The sequence below is a fragment of the Ptychodera flava genome, chromosome 4 (genome assembly GCF_041260155.1).
Source record: "Ptychodera flava strain L36383 chromosome 4, AS_Pfla_20210202, whole genome shotgun sequence".
Lineage (NCBI taxonomy): Eukaryota > Metazoa > Hemichordata > Enteropneusta > Ptychoderidae > Ptychodera > Ptychodera flava.
The window spans coordinates 38,987,549-39,008,724 of record NC_091931.1 but is presented as its reverse complement, the minus strand read 5'-3'; the positions used below and the strand labels follow the sequence as shown (position 1 = coordinate 39,008,724).

Below are 21,176 nucleotides of genomic sequence, written 5' to 3'. Positions count from 1 at the left end.
ACTGGATACTAGTTTGATATTTGCAATTTTGAGAATAGTGGCATGAATAATGCTCGTGATAGATCTATAAAAAATAATATTAATAATCATTATCTTGAATTGTGCCAATCAGAATGCAGAAATCTCAACAGCAAGCCTGCTGGTCATCAATTTTACATGCCTGTAGTGCTATCCTACTGTATTATATATATAATACAGCGTTTTCTGCTTTTGATGTACAATATTACTGAACCTCATAGTGTATCTGTAACATCTTGTGTGAGCAGAACATTGCCACTCTTAATTATGTATTAATACTATAGTTACTTATGGTAATTAAAGGTCTCAAAATGTGATGTAAGTCATTGCAAATTGTTAGATTACAGGTGTTTTTCAAATTTAGCAGTTGGGGTCATGCTCTCCCTTAAGCTTTTATGTAGCAGATAAAAATGTTTAAACCAATAGTGCAAAAATATTAAATCTCAAACTCCAAGAAAGTGAAAAAGTAACATTACCACACTTCTTACTTCTGAGCTTACCAAGTCAATTTAGTACTTTCCTTATCTTTCTTGTCATCAGGCCTGTCATGTAAAATGCAAAATTTCCTTGCATTTGAGTTCATAGGGTATGGTGTCAATATAGTATGCAGGCACATATTGGCACATGTCTACAGCAATCTGAATGAAGACTAAATTGCATACTGTAAGTCTGCAATAGGTCAATAGAGGACACAACATTCAAGGGCTTCACCACACATCTAAATTTCCATCAGTTCTGTTGATGAAGTGCATCTTTTTATCTCACATAATCAGGAAAATATACCAGTGATACACTAGCAGTTAAACTGTAGAGCTTGGTCTCTGATTCTAGTTGGTAGGAAAGATATTTCATCTTGTAAAGTGTGACAGTTTAAGTTGAATGTGGGACAACCTTGCCCTGAACTTGCACTTTTGCTTGACATCAGCAGAATCCTGTATGGCGTTTCAGGGCCCATGGGACAAGATTTGCATTCAACAGTGGCAAGGTGAGGGGGATGGGCGCCCCCACATGACAGGTCTGATACACATGTGGGCCAAGTCAACCCACCTACTGACAGTTCCACATTCTACTGAACTCCAGTGTGACTTTGGTATGCTATTGAATTCTCCTTGAAGAATAATATCATTAAAGCACTGAGAATTGCAGAAAATTTGCAAACAATATGGAACTTTGCAGTTGATTTCTATCAAAGCATAACTATGTACGAAATCAAAACCAGTCTGAGATTAAATTTGACTCTTTTAGAATGAAACATTTGCTAGTTTAACTATAACAAATCTCATACATACACTGCGTGGCTCCTTGATTTTGTCTGGCTAAGGATACATAGAATTTGCACAGTGAAAGGTTCATTAGCATGTTATCATGCAGATCTATCAACATCTTGACTTATAGTGTCTTCTCTAAACGGCTGTCTTGCCTCCTGAGAAAATCCATACACATCAGACACTTAGATTGGATGGAATCTGCAGACAGTTTCTCTCATGCAGCAGGATCAGAAATAGTAAAAGTGTCGAACAATGCATCAATATTGAGCAATACATATGATTTACAGTCAACAAACAATACAACATTTATGTGACTACACTGATGTCACCAATCGAGACAATAAAATTTCAACAGACTGAATGCAGAGTAAATATATTAACTGGCCACATCATCTCTAAGGGTAGTTAAACATCCAGAAAATAATAAAACAGATCCTTCTTGTTGTTCAATAATTTTGTGAAATTAATTTATTCAGCTTTTATTCAAATCCCCATATGGTATTCATGTATGGCACATCAATAAACTGTGCAGATGGAAGGGAGATAAATATATATATGACAAATACTATGGTTACTGATTTAACCCTTTGTTGAGTTCTGTAATTTTCCCCATCAAAATTTAAGTGTAACAGCAATACCAATTTTTATGTTTTTCTGTAATTTTTGGGGGGATAGTTTTAGACAAATAGACATAACTTTTCATTGGCTACAGTTTTTGACCAAATTGGGAAAAATCTGAAAAGAATTGTCCAGATCTGAATAAAATGTTTGCATTATATTCTCCAAAAGCAACAAAAATTGACTTTTGCAATGAAAGGGTTGATACACGTGACATAGTTTTAAGAGGTAGTCTTCCCTCTGCTGTGTTCCACAGAGATGATATTTAGAGGTTATAAACGGCAAGCGAGGGTATTTGGTTGCGGATATAAGACCTCTGGGCTGAAAATTAGCATATTTGGCGGGAAATAATCACCGAGCGAAGCGAGGTGATTATTTCACCCAAATATGCTAATTTTCAGCCCAGAGGTCTTATATCCACAACCAAATGCCCGAGCGCACCGTTTATAACCTCATTATAATATGTTGAAGTTAAAAACAAGTGCACAATTTCGTTATTTAGGGCCTAAGCTGGAACAACAGTTCAGGAGCGCCCAGCCTCATACAAACTCTAAAAAAGAACTTTCAGAACGCGCGCGCGTGCACAGTTGCATTCATAAACTACGGTTACGCAACGCATCGATATCGCGATTAGACATCGAACTTGAAGAATTTTTTCTTTAAAAAAAACGCTCATAAAACTTTAAAAAATTGTGATGTTGTTACACAGACTCCGCTGCTTACAGAAACTCTTCATATTTTGGTTCGTCAAGCTGCACTAGCCTTAAATTTAACGATCAAAAACAATCTGAAGCCATAGACTTGTTCGACATTACGGCGCGTTGAACTCTCAAGTTGGCGTTCGAAATTTGCGCGAGCTCAAAAATGTTACGCGGCGCGCAGGTCTTCTTGTTGAGAATATAAACCCCGGCTCCAGCCATTCAGATTGCCTGATTCCAGCCAAGCATATTATAATAAAATATCAACTTTACTGATAAAAATACAAATCATGTCTACAATAGCTTCACAAAAAAAACAACACATAAAAACAAAAAACCTATTTTATGCCTTCTGAGCAGAATTTATAAACAGTCTGAAAAATTAGCTTGGAAGAAAAAAAAATACTGCAACAATATTACAATGGTTACCTCCAAAATCAAGGTAAAACCCTATCACTGCCTGTACATTTGTATCAAAATTTAGATATTTCAGGTTTATGGTTGCAAATGGTATTGGATCTGATGATTTCTGTCTTTACAGGAAGTTCTTCACAGCATGGAAACAGTCCAGCCCACTTGTATGTGATTTTGAAAATTCGACTTGAAATATAAGATTTGAAGGTGGGCAATCTTTAGAGAAGTCTATCACATGGCAAAGAAAAAATGACAATAAGGAATTTTTGAAAACCCACATAACACTTGTAAGAGTGACAAGTGACATGTGCAAAGGTCTGTGGGAGTAGATTTTGTAGACTGGGATTTAGGTTAAAGCTGACACGAGTGAGGGAATCTTGGGAAGGGGATGGTGTCCTTGATGTTATCAATTCCCAGAATGCACTGCAGGAACCTTTCAAATCCCATGCCAAAGCCACCATGAGAGACGGATCCATGGCGACGTAAATCAAGGTACCTGACAAAAAAACATATAAGTCGATATACATAAAAGTTCAATAAAAAAGGCATTACAAGTTTGAAAGACAAGATTCTGAAACCTGTGATGAACATAATTGAAATCACAGCTGCATTTCATTAGTTACCATCTGTGATGCAGCAACTAGGAACGGTGTTCTATGGGGCGGCGGAGGTGGTGACTCATTTAAAAGAATAAGAAGCACACTCAAAAGTCATGTCTATGTCCTATTGACATTATAGCTTACCAGTCATATTCTTCCTTCAATCCAAACTTTTGAAGTTTTTCTTGTAGTATATCCAGCCTTTCCTCCCTTAGACTGCCTCCAAATAACTCACCAACCCCTGGGACCAGCAAATCCACAGCGGCAACCTGAAATGAAATGTCATGACATTGCATTCTTTCTTGATATCTTGTGTTTCATGGGGTGTTCATTCATTGCTGTATTAGCTATAAAAAGCTACAAAATGAGCCAAAATATTTGATCTAGTAAAGATGATTTTTTTTCCTATTTGCTTTCCTCCTACCTGCAGACACTGCTACAGAAAAAATTGATTTTAATGATAAATTAATATTTGTTACCCACAACTTTTTTTTTTAAATCTAGTCTTTTTTATGTTTAAATGAAGAAACCCCCTCACAGATGTTTTGATTGCTTGTATTATGCATGGTCCCTCCACAAAAGGGGACAATCAATGTATTGTATCATAAACTAAACATGGATCGGTGAAGAAAAACTTACTGTAGCAGGGTCATCTTGGTTTTCCCTTGCGTAAAATGGTTTGATGCATGCTGGGTAATCTGTTACAAAGACTGGGGTATCACCACAGTGCTGAACAAGGTAATTCTCATGCTCACTCTGCAGATCACAACCCCACTTGAAGAAATGAGAGAAAGTACCAGATGTCAAAGGATGAGAATATCTCACAAGATTCCTTGTGCCTTGTTAAATTTACACAACACACTGACACATACCTTTCTCAATGCCCTCAAAATGAAAAATAATTTTGACATACCAAACTTAATTTTTATCTTAGAAAAAGTGCACTTTCATCTATTCTGGGTGGAGTTTGAGGCAAGCACTTTGCATATGATGCTGGCATGGCTCATCTAACAATATATTGGCATCTCCAGCCACAGCTATATGTTAGCCTAGAACACCCTGAATGGTGTAGAAGTGACAATTTCATCCTCAATAAATGGCAAAATTTGTATTCATGGCATGAGTATATGGAAACTCTGTTGCAATGAAATTTTGTTCTTTCAAGCTGGCTACCATGGGATGTACTCTCTTTCCTGTGCTTTGCATGACTGAATACAGACTATATGTGACAAACGCAATGAGTAAAAACATCATTTATTTTGAAGTCTGAAATGGTTATCAATATTTCAAAATTTTTCAATAAATAAATGAGTTTAATTAAATAAATTTGGTCATAAATTGTTACAGGTGTTGTTGCATTTCTTTCATCGTGCTACATGCCATTTTGCATTGTCAACTGTTGGTCGTATAAAAATCATTCATGGACGGTGTACCATTTGTATAAACTGCCACCTTGTGGATTCCTGTAGAACATGTTAATTACAGATACTTCGTACAGTGTTTGATATTTTGTAAGAATGCATGAATACCTCTGTTGGAAACTTGAATTTCCCCTTCTTCTTTTGCAGAATTTGTATTGCATCTGTGTAACTTAACCTGTTGGTAGATCAAGAAATGACCTCAGACTCCTCACACATTACCCCGTTATCAGTCTCATTTCACCTTTTGTTCTTCACTTGGTATTAAAATTTGATGGCAATCAATATCATCGCATCCTTTGAATTTGATTTCATGGATTTTGGCGTATGAGAATGAACTAAATCATGGAATAGTTTACGACAACAGGAAGCTAAAGGGTGACATTGAAAACGTTTTTGCCTGGGTACTGAAATTTTGGAAATCAATAAAGATATAAAGGAAGTGAGTATGTAACACATTTCTGCCCAAATTCAATGTATCTTGAACATAAAAGGAAGACGAAAAGGAAGTAATAAAGACTTAATTACCTTACAAATGGTTTCTGAAGAATAACATTAAGAATCTTCTGCAATATAATAAGTAAATAATGTATTGGTCAGTATGATTTGACTAAAACATAATTTTTTTTCTCTCTTACAAATAATTGCTACAGCCAAAGGTAAAACCAAGCAGCTATGATAAATCTGCTTATGACTTTGAAATCAACAATAGATGTCACTCTAATGAAAAGGCTACATCCTATTTGGTTGAATTTTTCATTTCTGTGATCACAACTATCTTAATAATACTTCAAACAGGACAACCCTTATCAATAAATCTTCATTATAAAGTCAGAGACTATGCTTGGTGATTGATCAATACATGTATCTTTCATAACAACTGAACTGGCAAGTTTCATGACCCCTACATGACCTTATTATTACTACATCCGAACTGAATTATACATTTTGCTGCCAGATAAACACAAATTTGCACAAGAAAGTGATTTACAATGGCAATTAAGAAGAGTGTTTAGTAAATATGGTCAGCTACTACAGAATATTTGATCAAAATGGTGAGCCATACACAAGTTGTGCACAGCTCAAATATTGTCATGTTTGCATGTCTGACTTCTCGGATTGTCTCCAAAACTAACAATCAATATCTCTAATGATGATAAAACAAATCAAATAATTACCCTTTGATTTGGGGCAATGTACTTGAAAAAGAGTTCAACGTCCTCTGAACACTTGTCAAGAGTTCTCTGAGCTGCCCTCTTTACGCAACCTTCCATCACCTGAAAATGATGAAATAAACTCATGTGGTGAAAGCTTCACAGAAAACTTGCAGATTAAAAGCGTATTATGTCCAATAATAGTGTGACAAAAGACCTCCTGCATACAAAAAATACTGATTGTTTCATTTATATCTCTAAGAGCGTATAACAGTTCACATCATCTTTGTCAACAAAAGTAGTGAACTTCTTATGGGAACTTTCAAAATTCTTATCAAAGTACAAAAAGCAGATCAGTACAGCAATTACCTGCATAATATCCTCTAGACCTTGAGTAAATGCAATTTCTGCCTCTACCATGTAGAATTCTGCCAGATGTCTCCGTGTCTGTGAGTTCTCTGCTCTGAACGTTGGTCCAAAAGTGTATACCTTGGACAATGCGCTGATAAGACACAAACCACAAGAAATCTTTCATTACAGACATATGAATCTGACAGACAATAAATTAAAGTATATGTAATAGAAATATATGATATTTGCTAGTGTTCAATTGATTTCTAGTATTTTTAGTATTTACAGTTATATACATACACTTTTAGTATTTTTTTATTAGCGGTATATGAGCTTTATGGATGCAGAAGGGTTTTCTCTACACTCATTTCAATTGTGGATATTCATAAACTGGTCTAGGGTCAGCATCAAACAACGCGATATGTACACTGCTGTCTCAGACAGACTTCTTGCAGATATTAATATTCCTACTGATTCATTATGCTGTAAAGATATTCACTGTAAAGACAAGAATCATGCTGACAGTATTTCTGATTTTTATGACAATATCATTAATAGTTTACATTTTGCTGGCACTCGAATTAGCTCAAGTACAGAAAATAGTAAAGGATGTGCAGTTGTTGGTTGGAATGACCATTTAAAAGAGATTCATGAAATTGCCCGTGACGCATTTAAATTATGGCGTGAGTCTGGTAAACCCAAGCATGGTCCACTGTATGATTTTAAACGTTGTACTCATGCTCGCTTTAAGTATGCGTTACGGGCGTGTCGAGCTAATGAAGAGCAAATGAAAGCAGATGCTATGGCCAAAAATCTTTTTGGTGGAAATCACAAAAAAATTTGGCACTCCATTAATAGTAAAAAGTGTTCGTCCAGGCCAAACAATGTGGGTGGCTGTACTGGCGAAGCTAATATTGCTGATATGTGGCGTAACCATTACTATGGCGTTTACAACTCAGTGAATACGACACATGACCAGAAGTTTGTGTTAGATGTTGTTGAAAAGTGTACTCTCGATAATGATTTCATTGTTTACCCCAGTGACATTAGTGATGCCATAGGGAAACTACAGGCTGGTAAATCTGCTGGCCCTGACTATCTCTCAGCTGAGCATTTTATGTATGCTAGCAGTAAAGTTTCCATTTTACTCAGTATGTGTTTTACGGCGATGTTTGTGCATAATGTTTGCCCTAGTCGCCTTTCCGATACTGTTTTAGTTCCCATCATAAAGGACAAAAACAACAATATCAATGACAAAAGTAACTATCGTCCGATTGCAGTTTCGACTGTTGCTTCTAAGCTTATGGAATTAATTTTACTTAGAAATATTGAATGTTCTCTTGAAACGTCACATTACCAGTTTGGTTTCAAATCTGGTCACTCGACCGATATGTGTGTCTTTGTACTTAAAGAAGTAATCAACTACTATAGAAAGCATGGTAGTAATGTCATTGTCACTTTCATGGACGCCTCCAAGGCATTTGACAGAGTCAACCATTGGGTTCTCTTCAAAAAGTTGATTGATCGCAAAGTACCAGTGTATTATGTCAGATTTCTCCTGAGATGGTATCGAACTCAACAGACTTTTATATCGCTGGGGTGCATGTACCTCCAGTGGTTTTACTGTCTCCAATCGTGTAAAGCAAGGTGGAATCTTGTCACCGAAGCTTTTTAATATCTATATTGATCATTTGAGCTTTATGCTGTCTAATTCCAAACAGGTTGTAACATTGGAGGACTTTTCGTCAATCATTTAATGTATGCTGATGATATTTGTCTGATTAGTCCTTCTGTCAAGGGAACTCAGAAGTTGAGTCAATATTTGTAGTGACTATGGTGATACTCATGATATTTTATTTAATAACAAAAAGACCAAATGTATGTGTGTGAGATGCGATTCTTCTATGATTCGTCACATTCCTTCTGTGTATCTCAATGGAGTTAAATTAGTATTTGTCACAAAGAAGACACATTTGGGTTTTGTTCTCAACGATCACTTTCGTGATGATGACGATATCGAGCGACAGATGAGATGCTTTTATATATCAGCTAATATGCTTATGAGAAAATTTTCTCGATGTACCTTTGAAGTCAAGAGTGTTCTTTTCAAAACATATTGTTATCAATTGTATGGCGGTCCAATTTGGATGAAATATTCTGTTAATATTATGAGGAAATTGAAAGTTGCTTATAATAATGCTGCTCGTCTTTTATTGGGTTATGATAAACGTAGTAGTGCAAGCTCTATGTTTATATCTACAGAATCAATAACTTTGATGCCTTGCTGCGAAGGCAAATTTATGGTTTAAAGCAAGACTTCTAAGAAGCAGTAATGATATTGTACGATGTGTGTATGACTCATTATATTTAACTCTGAAATGATAAAGTTATGGAATAAGCTTCTTTTTGTATAACTTAACCAAGCTGTGTATATTTATCACCAGATTTTCTTTTGTTGTTATATGGACAATGAGTCCGAAATAAAGTTTATAATAATATAATATATTTTTTTGCTTTCATCTTGAGTTCCCTTCCTGGAAGTCTGGTTGTACCAATGCAAACAACAATGGGTTTAGGCCAAACACTACGTGGTGACAGGACATACGTTCCACTATGAATTTGTGAAGACCAAACACCGGTCAGCAAGCAGGGATATCACTACGGTTGCTCTGAGAGGTGCCAGTAGTAACAAACTAAACTTTTCTATCTGTTTTTGATCGAAGAATCTTTGATTGTTCTATCTTACCTTGCCATGACTTCTAGGTGGAGCTGTCCCGACACGGTCAGATATGCTGGTTTACCAAAGAAATTCTCTGAAGCATTATTTGAATCATTGTTTGGCTCTATTTCCGTGCTCTGCACTTTGTTAGTAGGCTTTAAAATAAAAAGTATATTTCAATGCAGCATGACAGATAATATCCATGCTGTTATACACCAACTCAAAGTATTTCTGATAATTTTGTCCTATTCTTAGAAATGTGAAGTATACGATGCCTTCTCTCCAAACATGAAAGCTCTAATATTTGTGTGATTTTAATTCTTGAGTATACTCTCAAACTACACCATGTGGTGAAAGTGAAAATTCAAAATTGAAAATGTTACAAAAATACTTAACATATGATGATTAATCTTACAGATTAAATTGTGATTTTTTAAAGACGGATGACTTTTTAAAAGTTTTTTCTTGAATTTTTCTGAATTTTTCCTGCCTCATTTGCTCTTGTGTAATTGTGCCTCTGCAAATAAAGAAAGTATCATAAGTAAATTTCTGTCTGAATATTATACAAAACAACACATTCCTGAAAGAAATACGTACGACTTCTCTGCAAAACTTGTCATTGCACAACAATCTAATGAAAGTCACAAGATACAAGATAGAATATATACATATTTTATCTCAAAATCTTAATTTTAGATACTGCCAAGATCTCACCTCAACTTGAAAGAGTTCCCCAGCACCTTCACAGTCATTTGAAGTGATAATTGGAGTATTAATGAGAACAAAATCATTGTCTTGGAAGTATGAGTGTATCGCCATGGTGGCAGCATTCCGAACCCTCAGAAGGGCACCGAAGACGTTTGTGCGGCATCTCAGATGTGAATACTGTCTGATATAGTCGAGTGAATGTCTTGTCTTCACTTTGAAAGGATACTCCTTCAAGAAATGACCAGATATACGGCAGATATTTTACAATTAGATTTTTCAAATGTTTTAGGAACAGATACAAAGCCATGGGATATTTTATGTTTTCCTTCCATCCTTTATTAGAAGATGAAGTGGGTGGAAATTAATTCCTTTCATTATGCCACGTAATTTGATGATGGTGTTCACTGCTAAAACAAAATTATCCTTTTCCGTTCAAACGATCATCTTTGCAAAGGCTCACATGTAAAAGAAACTGCACTACAGGTTAACTTTGGACCACAGTCAGGAATAGTAATGACTGCAGAAAGAGTATGATACAAGTACAAATTAAATAATAAGGAGCTTCTGAGTGACGCTTTATCTTACTTCATGATTACAGGGGCCAATCACTTGAACTTTCTCAGCCTTGACCTCTACCCTTTGACCTTTGTGGGTACTTGGTACAAGTGTACCCTCTATTTCTACAGAAGATCCATAGGTCAAGTCACTGTGGGGACAAAAATATAGAATATCTAAATTAGCATGATGATCTCACAGACAGATTTCGATTGTCCATGCATCTGAAAGATGATGATGTTAGTCGACATCTGCAAACTTAGTGCATGATGTGTTATTTATGAATATATGATTTATTATCATTACATTCTCATAATACAATACTCATTTGTAAATTTTGCTTCAGTGGGTGCTATTATATAGTATTACATCAAATTCCAAGCTTAAGGTGTTGAAACTTATCAGTACTGAATTCTTATGAAAGTTTTTAGTTTTTCAATAAATTACAGAATGTGAACAACTGTACGTGGACAAGCAAACTAGTGTGTGTGGTTCACTGCACAGAAAAATCTTACGAAGTACTGTGAATATCTTCTCATTTTCACCTTGGAATCGACTCTGGCTGGAGAGTGACTTGAATATTTTGCAGACAAGATCCATCATTGACGTCAACAAATGTAATGCCTTTATGAGATCTCAAGGAACGTACCCAGCCCTGAGAGAAAAGTAAAGTTCAATTAAGTTACACAGTCGCTAAATTTCCAAAAGAGAAGGAAGTCCTGAGAAAATTCATGAACAGCATGAAGCTGTATCATGCGATATGCTTGTGACATAAAATGATCATATTTTATTTGTCATTGTTGGCCTATTGTTGACTGTAATACCAAGTCATCAAATTTAAACTCTTTTAATTAGCTGTTATGTGTAAACTAATCTTAGGTTGCAATCTTGGAAAACGGATATGGCTGGTGTAAGACCCGGTATAAGCAGTTAATTGTTCATTCATTCAACAAACCATGTTCATCTAAAACCACTTTGTCCCATACCACTAATTCCCATTCAGTCTCTGCGAAAACTGCTTTCTGTCAAACTTAGTGATCAACAAAGTAGATAAGCCTCATACAGATCCACTACAAATCATGGATATTTCATCAAATTTTCACTGCAACACAAAATGAGGCTAAAATTTATATTTTGTGGTATGTGTTTCATATGAGTGTGTTCAACAACGACAGAATCAGTTTGAGTGGGAAGCAAAAGTTGTTAACACTTCAATGGTCAAAATGTCTCAATATGATGATTTGCTATCATTGTTCCAATTTCACCAAAATCCAAATGATGTTATAGATCTCATGGCACTGCATGGTATGATGCATCATATTCTTGCTGATTAAATGGATAAGCAACATAAACTTTGTGAAATAAGAAACTGGGTGTTGATGTCTTTGGACTGAACAGTTTAAGACATGATGGTGGTTTTGGGAAGAAGCTGAACATAACATTTGGGATGACCATGGCAGCTCATGACATGGTTCTGGGCGAAGATATTTTGTGATGAGGCCAGCTCCCACAGAACCCACATGATAATTTTGACAGCATGCTACATGTACCTCACGGGTAACATTGTATGTACTTGTATATAAGTTTGTGTGCTCTCAACAATATGTGGCCTCAACCACAGCTTGTTAAATTTCTAGGGGCATTTAAATCACAGAGGTGGGTATTGTATGTCAAATAATAAAACATTTAGCCAAAGAGGTGGTTTTAATTTGCAATACATGTAGTCCCAAACAGGACTGAATTTAGTCAGCTTTCTGTTGTAAGTTTTGCAGGCCTGTGCTGAAGGCTATATTCAGGTATATGTAAATGGCTTGACTACAGTCTACATCCCCCTATCCTAACCTGGAGGTAGGAAGAGATGATCCTGAGAAAGACCCCATAACCCTATCTTGTCTGAGCGTGGAGGTAGCACTCAGATCTGTCTGTGTGCTACCTTCAATTGGCCGTTGGTCTATACATGCAGGTACCTCCATAGTCTATGGTTGAAACCATGGACCCTGGCCTGGGGATCAATGGTGGACCCCTTGCCCTGATCCATTCCTGGCCTGGCCCTGATCCTGTCAAGTAAATAGCGCCCTCTACGTTATACAGCTACGTTATTGTACATACCTGAACTTTTATTTCATTCCGGGTAGTTTCTAGTCTACCTTCAAGTAAACGTTTGACGGAATCACGAGACGTGCTGTAACTACGTCTGAAGATGTGCAAAGTAACGTTGGTGTACTGCCACAGCAGCTTCCTGCAGGACAGCGCCATCAACACATGTACGACCGCGTTCCCTTGCGGTAATATGACTGTGGTTGCGCCAACGGGAAATGTGATGGCATAAGTTCGTACGGTGGACAAACGATTTCAAGTTTACCTTACGTTACCTCTCTTCTTACATAGTGGCATAAGTTGTCAAAACTGATGGCGTGGTTCACGTTATTTCCAGCAAACGCGGACGGTGAAACTTTTGTACCGTAAAAGGGTATGCAAAGAAAGCACCCCTAGAACCCTGCTTACATTTTTATAGTGTGTTAGAGGGCCTATTTGATACCTTTGGCCAATCATAGTAGTCGTTACCTACCTTTTTGTGATGTGCTAATGCATTTGATTGGCCGAGAGGAAGCGGTAGATATGAATACAGGAAGTTGCCCCAAAGCTGACGATATTAGACTTTCCACGACAGATCATTAGATTTATTTTGGACAATTATTATTTGTGTAAGATTACACAAGTTAAGTTTCCTCTGTAAACCAGCAACCGGAGATGAAATCGCCCGGTAGGCTGACTAATATTTTTTGGTTTCCTACCATAAACATGTATTGTCGTGAAAAGAGGGCACTCAGGCTTAGGAAACCACTTTACGCGTCTGTGTAAGAGTCAATTACGTTGCTCTTTGGATGAAAAAAAAACCCAGATGTTTATTTTCGTGGTATGAAATTCTCCATGGGTGACCAAAGAGCACTGGTGTTGGCTTCTGTTATAGCAATTCGTGACAACACATTCTACTATGCCTTCTGTAAAGTCTGTTATTGTAAAATTTACCCTGCACATGGAAGCAAGGAGAGGACTAGGTAAGATCAGGATTTTTTTCATCACTAAATATGAAGCAGATGAATGCATTTGGCGAGATTTTGTTCATTCAGCCAGTCAATTTCAACTTCAATTCAGAATCCAGATGGTGCTTTCATCTGAATAAGCTTTCCATCAATGATTATTTTGTCAGGCAGATAAAGAAACTAGTTTACAATAATATATGTTTACAGTCTGTCTCTTTCTCTTCAGAGTATTTTCACTTTGAAAATGTGTAACTTGACTAATACAAGTGATTAACTCCATGGTGTATGCCCTCTAATAGCTGCTTTTGTCAATCTATTCCTATTTTGGCATTTGCTACAATGTGACATGCTATATAGCTCTGCATGGCAGGGCTGTGTGTTACCGGCATTACACGGCCTCCGTGGGAGGCCGTGTAACTAACGCCGGTAACACACAGCCCTGCCATGCAGAGCTAACATGCTATATATTTCACATTCAACCATTTTGCTCAGAAAAGAGAAACAACAATCTTTCATAATATTCAGTTTCCTCTCACTAAAACAGACTGAGCTACTTAATGAAACATTTTCCAACTTCATTGGCTACTGTCCAGCTTGAAATGGGAAATGACGAATTATATTTTGTTTTGTTTTGTTTTGTTTTGTTTGATATTCTTAACAGCTTTCAGTGCAGAAAGTGTGGATGCCACTATGCGACAAGTGAAGTTAACTATCGGTACAGACTGCATCTATCTGTGTCAGACCGTGGCTATACCTCAGATGTGACAATCTTTGGAAAATGCCTTGAACCAGTCTTCGGTATTCCAGCCAGTGATTTACAAAGGTACTTAAAATTTACCACATTACCTATCTTCAGAAAAGAATGAGTGCTACCATAGACCCTTGTGCAGAAAATTCATCAAATTATGAGTTATTGTACATGTATGTGGAAAACTCTACTAATTTTTACCTTCAATGAATCTAAATATTGTCATGTGTCTGGATTGTTCAGTTGTTGTTTTTTAGTGTACCTAATGAAATACCTGGTATGCAAATTTTTTAAAGTTTTTTTGAATTGTAGTTTATCATGTGTGTGTGTGTTTTGACTATTTTAGGATGATGGCACATATCTCACAGCAGGACCATGGTGTGCAATCAAAAGATGTACTCTATAAGGCTGTTGAAGAATGTCTCATAGGGTCAGTGTATCTTTTTGGTTTTAAATCTAATGTGTCTACCGAAAGGAGTGCATCGCAGAAACAGTACCATTCACCTGTCAGGTTGGAGGCCATCGTGAAAGATGACAGGGGTGGAATCAATGAGTTTGCTGATAAGACTGCCATCGTGGCATATCAGATGGTTAGATTGGACGGACAGAGAAGTGACGCAACTGTGTTCAGTGCACTGAATCAGTTGTTACTTGACAGTGGAAACTCTATTAAAACAACTCACTTAGTTGGTGGAGATATGGACTCTAGGGAAAGGAGTAGTTCAGCTGATTTCATCAATGTGATGGATGGTGATGGAGAGAGCGGCTACCTGACAAAAGAAAACATTACTATCACCATGGCAGCAGTCAAAAGGCTGTCTGCATCAGATAGTTTGTCCTCATTACAGTCTCTTTGGGGTCAAAGTTTGCTGGGATTTGACGAAAGCCTTGAGTGCAAATTGTCCTTGGAGACAACAAATGGAATGAACATGACAACAGACGACAGCACAACATCTAGTGATAACAAAACAAAAAAGCCACAGCAGAGATGTACTAACATAAATGCACCAAGAAGTAGTGGAATATATGCAACAGACGGATTGCAAGTGGATGTCACAAATACAGACACAAACTTTGATTGTGACATCAAAGTTGACCCAGACATTGATGTTGACAATGAGATGCTTGGTGAGTTTTCTGATACAGGCATTGGAGACTCTTCTTCTTCTGACTATCACAGTGATAATGACAGTCATCTGCTCCTGCAACTCCCAGGACATGCTGGTAAATCATCAACCTTTTCAGAAGCCAGCCCAGATAATAATGGTCATTCTAGTGCAGGATCACACTGAAGTGCTGGTCTGTGAAAATGATGAATGTAGGCTGTCAGTGTTATATGCACAAATTGAAAACTTTACCAGCTCAGAAAGCTGTTCCGATAGTAAGATACAAAATGACAGTACAATGGCATGTAATGACGCCAAAGCATGTAATACTTACTTTGACAGTGGTAGGCAATGTGGAGAAATGACAAAGTCCCCTAAGCCTTGTAGGCAAATTGAGAAATCCAAATTTCATGATGACCAATCTCTCTCAGCGTCTACTTGTAACAACCGTCGACAAAAAGAAAAACTCAGTCTTCTTTCAGGCAGTAAAAATGCCGGTCAATGTCTTGTCTTGACAGATTCTGGAGAGGATTCCATACAACAGCTATGGCAGTATGAACAAAGCATTCACTTGGAGGAACTGCCCTACTCAGAAGATCTCAGTGCCTTCCTTTTGAACTTGGAAGGAAAACAACTCAAGCAGTCCCAGCAAGAGGACTTAGAAATTGTTAATGACTCTGGGGACTGTGGTGGAATATCTCAAAAAAGTGTTGACAGTCAATGCAATGATGATATGAATGAAGACAAATTTATCAGGTCTGAACAAGGCAAAATTTTGAATGACCCTCAAAACACCACGGACCACCTGATGTACAGTGCTGATTTGTCTCAGTCACTCGAACAGATGAAACTATCCCAGCCAGATTTGAACCCTTTCCAGAAATTACCCTCAAATTATGAACTAGAAAGAGCCATCAGAACAACTGAACATGACCAAGAAGATAGTGGACAGAGTGTGAAGGACTTCACAAATTGCAATACTCTATATGCAAAATATCAACATGATGATGTTTTTAATGTTAACCAAAATACAGAGCAACCTGCAAAGCATAAAGACATTGATTCCGCTCGTGCTGTTCAGGCTACCAGCCCAGTGCCTTTATGTCGTGATGTTACTGTCTCTTTGTCCAGCACAGATGCTGGGACAGTGGACGACTCCTGTATGGATGATTTGCCCTACTCAGAAGATTTGGATCTCTTCTTACAGAAAGTAGAGGCTGAGTATTGTCAAATGTCTGTGGTGCATGAAAGAGATTACATACCATTCAATGAGAGATGTGAAAGTAGTCCCACAGAAAAGAGTACGAGTTTGAAAACTAATTCATCAAATAGGGAGCAACACAATCCAAATATTGGGTCAACTAGAGTTCAAACAATTGATTACAATTTACCACTGAAGAAGCATTGCACTGGAATAAAGGCGGACTTCAATTCTGATGATGAAAAGGAAAATTTGAATGCAGTGAATTGTGATGCCATAGTGACACTCAGTTCAAAGAACAGTCCTCAACTCAGAGACATGGAAATAGCTCCTTATGATTCCAAAGGGGTGATAAGACATATGTTTGACCCTGTGACTACACTTACTAAGTCTACAGATAGTGTAAGAGGGAAACAGAGTGTCACTGACCTTCAAAATCTTGACAGAGGTCAGCCAATGAAGAGAAGTCAGCCATCGAGCACTCCCTTGTGTCAGCCATCTGTCTCAAAAAGTGGGAAATCTTCAAGGAGGAAGATAGTCCGCTTTGCTGAAAATTTACACACTGTGCAATCAGTTAGTGGCATAGATGCCATGATACAGACTAATGGACCAGACATTCAAAAACCGGAAGCCAATAATCTGAAATCGCCTGTAACAATAGTTGATCAGAATTGTCATGGCAAGAGTACGATTGAGGGACGAAGTAGCTGGCACTATTCATTGACTGATTCAGAGGAAAAAATTGAAAACGCTTGTTTGGATGAGATGGACTGTACTCTAGATTTGTTTTCTCCAGTAAGTAGTTGTGGGTTGTCACCGTCTGATTTTTTTCTCAAAGACTGTGATTCAACCAATTGGAGGATGGGAGAAACCAAACATAGCATGCTAGAATGTACAGGAACACCAGACTTATCCTCAGAGAGTATCATACCACCCAGCACACACAATAAAAGAAGAAGAACAATTCCTTTATTCCGACCAAAGTCATCAACACCCAATGGTCTGGCTGAAGTGGAAAAGAGGCACATTTGCTCACTGAGTCACACACCTAATTTGTTTAGCCAGAGTGACAGTTTGTTAGAGGACTCCGATGTCATTCCATGTACACAAAGCATCAGGAAGACACGGCAGAAACGTTCTGTTTTATTCAATGTACAGTTTGGTTCTTGTAACATGAGTTGCACACCAGATTTATTCAGCTCAAGCGATCACTGCCAAGACTGCAGTGGGAAATCTCAAACCAGTGATGAGAAGTTTTACATTCAGAGTGAGGAACTGTTCTCTCCAGTTACAAACTCTGACACATCAACTTGGGGCAGGTCAAACGATGCAAGTGTTTGTAAGAAATTATTTGCTAGATATTGATGTTATCTGAACACAATTACAAAAGAATGTTGTAGATTAGTTTGATGTATAAACTTTGTTGACAAAAAATTTGAATCCAGCATGAAATCACTGCAATGCATTTTGTTAGTCATCACCTGTAATTCCATTCCTGCCTGTGTTGATCATACAATTTAATTCATGTTAAACAGCCAAGGAATGGTTGTACCACAAGATTATTTCATGATATGCCTGGTATTCACACAAGCAGAAGTAAATTTAGTAAGCTGGTTGAAAATGAGTGGTATGGTATACCTGTCATTTAGGTGGCTTTTTTGCTACTGCATGATGTGAATGAAACTTTGACTGAAAGCTTTATGGAAGTTTGCCTGTTTTATGGGCCCCACAATGTGAATATCAACAGCTAACTGGCATTCTATGTTGCTGCAGACATCAGACAACATCATCATTGATCAAAAATCTTTACATACCATTGGGAAAAATGAAGTTTTACCACATAATTATTACAATTCACGTTTTCAATCTTAGTGATAAATCTATAACTCCACTCTAATATCCTTTCGATTGATGATGACGTTATCTGATGTCCGCAGCAACATAGAATGCCAGTTAGCTGTTGATATTCACACATTCCAGATTCAGGGCCAATTTGACCGGTTACAACTTTTTGCAAGTACAACACTGTTAACATCAAGTCACAATTTGTCTGATCACTGAATCTTTGCCCTCAATATGCTGGCACAAAATAACTTCTGATATCGGAAGCCATATTAGCAAAGCATATCATTTGAGTGAGAATGTTGCAGTGTTAGATTTGCTAGTTTACCATTTTTACCTGTCTACACAACAGTCAAAGATACAATAATCCCATGCTACAAGGTTTTACAATGATTGTGTGCTTTTATTTCGCTTGATTTGTGTTTCAAAAACAATTCAATTGCACTGAATAGTGGCCATACAATAAATTATGAAGATATTTCATAAATAAGTTTTACAAAAAAACAATTACAGTGCTATAAGTAATCTAAATATAAATATTTGTAACTTTGTAATATAAATGGCAATATTAAGTACGCATTAATTACTCACTGTTTCTGTACAAAATCTACTGCACCATACCCTGTTATATGAAATGGACTGATTTGCATCGGAACGTTTGTTGTCAATTCTATTCATTTCCACAGTGCATCATTTCATGGATGAAGTTCAACATTGTAACAATAAATGTGTATGTTTTATTAAGGGGATTTCACATCCATTAGCCCTATGGCATGATTGAATTGACTTGGTTGGACCCGCTATGGCTTTGTTGTATTTTGTTAAATGTTCAGGTTGATATAATTTGGGATTTAAGAGGCCAGAGTTTGACTTGCATACATTGCCTGCCACCAGACAGTGCATGTCACTTTGTGACAACACCACGTTCACCAATGTGAAACATGAATCTGATGTACAATATCATTATATAAGATATCTGAAAAAAACACGAAAAGTTTGATACATGTTTAAGAAGTCTGCTAATTGACTTGATGATAAGACTTAACAAGTCTAAATATGTCAAAAGTTATAACTGGCACACAGATAAATGGTTACAATATTATTAGAATTGCATCACTTTTTTCATTTATAAGATTTGCAGACAATCCATGTAGACAATCGTGCTGGTATATCATGATGCATATATTATGAAACAAAGCTAAACCTATTCTAGTTTGATAACACTGAAATGAAAATTTCAAGCTGCAATATGGAGTTTTTGCTGTATACCCCTGTAAGTACGTAAAGCGCAACATTTAGAGAAACTGTAAATCAAATTTGTCAAACAAAGTTGTTCTGCTGTCTAGTTTTCATCACATGAAAATTTACGGACCAAAGCAATGCAGGCTTGGCATATAATCACATGATCTGCTCAAAAATGTAATGGATAAAAACCCTCAAAATGACAAATGTCCAATATAAACATTGGTCTTCTGTAGAATTAAAGCCTGCTTGTTGTCAAGGTTATTTGCATGTATAAAATCAACCTTCCGTGGTTGCTTAAGTGCATGTATCATGAAGCCTTTGTGAAGTATGATTTGTGTTAAAGAAGGATTTTTAATGACTATGAAATTATATACTGATTAGATTGAAAATGTAATTTGAAAGTATCTGATGTTCTAGCTATGGTTGATCTAGTAAGTGTTACTTCAGACTAATAGACCTATAAAGCATTTTTATGGTGTGCATATTTTATTTTTTTGGCATGACTTCCAGTAATAGCTGTGGTGTAAGTTATAGAGCACCAGATTTTCACAAAGACTGATGGTACCTGTATTAATATCTTTCCAATGCAGGGAAAGACGGTGGGTTGGTGTCAAATTAAATACTGTTAAATCATTTGCTGTGCATAGAAACCTCACCATAGACAGTGCAATACAAAAAACTTGTGCAAACAATTGTCAGCAAAGTTGATAACTGTTTCAAAGATTGCAACAATCAAGGTTATGTAAATATTTTGGAAGAAACTGAATTTACAATGCAAAAGGTTTGTTCTCCATGATAGTAAAATGATATCCTCCATGACAGAATAATTAAAATTATTTGTTATGATATCAGCACTCATTCAATTATATAGTCGACAAATGTTGCTATATCTATTGTCAAATATCTCAAAGTCTAGGAAAAACTTTTTGCAATGCCCCCTCTAGCAAACGAAGCTGTGTAAATGAACTACGTACAAGTGCAGCATATCATAGTCAAGACTAAATCATAGACAAATAACTAGATCAGCTGTTCAGACAAATGAATATGGATGAACTTTTGATTGTCTAGACGTTCTTTTTTGTATTGAGAGCCAAGGCTGTTAAAGCTCCTGGTGGCAAAAGTGGATATTGGTGGGCAGTGCCACATATAGCATTTTGCTTTACCCAGGTGTAACCAAGGGGATCATTAAGCTTGGGGATAGAGTAACTAGAGGACCCTACAGAAAACCCTTTACTTCATATCCAAAGATTTATTTCAACCAATCTTCATTCATGTCCTACCTGTACACTCTCTTGCTCTGCACACTGGAGTGATTTCAAAATTCAAAGCAGTCCATTAGAATAGACTACCGGTACACTTTAGCCTGTGTTGTCCTTTGACTCTTTGACAGAATATGACCATCACTTTGTCCTGGACTGTTCTGTCTGTGGGAGGGGTCATGTTGCAAATGGCCAGTCTGCAGAGCTCTGT

The 21,176-nt window shown here is 36.9% G+C and overlaps 2 protein-coding genes across 4 annotated transcripts; one reads left to right on the top strand and one right to left on the bottom strand.

Moving 5' to 3' along the window:
- Window positions 1-561: 561 nt before the first annotated feature.
- LOC139131711 (asparaginyl-tRNA synthetase-like) lies at window positions 562-13,007 on the bottom strand. Of its 3 annotated transcripts, XM_070697902.1 has the most exons (12): window positions 12,630-12,986; window positions 11,066-11,175; window positions 10,551-10,671; window positions 9,972-10,193; window positions 9,285-9,412; window positions 6,557-6,689; window positions 6,212-6,310; window positions 5,562-5,599; window positions 5,145-5,211; window positions 4,255-4,389; window positions 3,760-3,884; window positions 2,286-3,512 (listed from the first exon to the last, which is right to left on the bottom strand). In XM_070697902.1, exons 1-12 carry the CDS (start codon window positions 12,774-12,776, stop codon window positions 3,368-3,370), a joined length of 1,470 nt encoding a protein of 489 aa, XP_070554003.1. In that variant the 5' UTR covers window positions 12,777-12,986; the 3' UTR covers window positions 2,286-3,367. The 3 variants fall into 3 exon arrangements, with proteins under 3 accessions (XP_070554004.1, XP_070554005.1, XP_070554003.1); XM_070697903.1 differs by lacking the exon at window positions 9,972-10,193 and having other exon boundaries at window positions 562-3,512; window positions 12,630-12,988; XM_070697904.1 differs by lacking the exon at window positions 11,066-11,175 and having other exon boundaries at window positions 2,285-3,512; window positions 12,883-13,007.
- Window positions 13,008-13,100: 93 nt separating this feature from the next.
- Window positions 13,101-15,604, top strand: LOC139131713 (uncharacterized). The gene is made up of 3 exons (XM_070697905.1): window positions 13,101-13,579; window positions 14,226-14,387; window positions 14,659-15,604. The coding sequence occupies exons 1-3, from the start codon at window positions 13,440-13,442 to the stop codon at window positions 15,602-15,604; spliced, it is 1,248 nt and encodes a 415-aa protein (XP_070554006.1). The 5' UTR covers window positions 13,101-13,439.
- The last annotated feature ends 5,572 nt before the right edge of the window (window positions 15,605-21,176 follow it).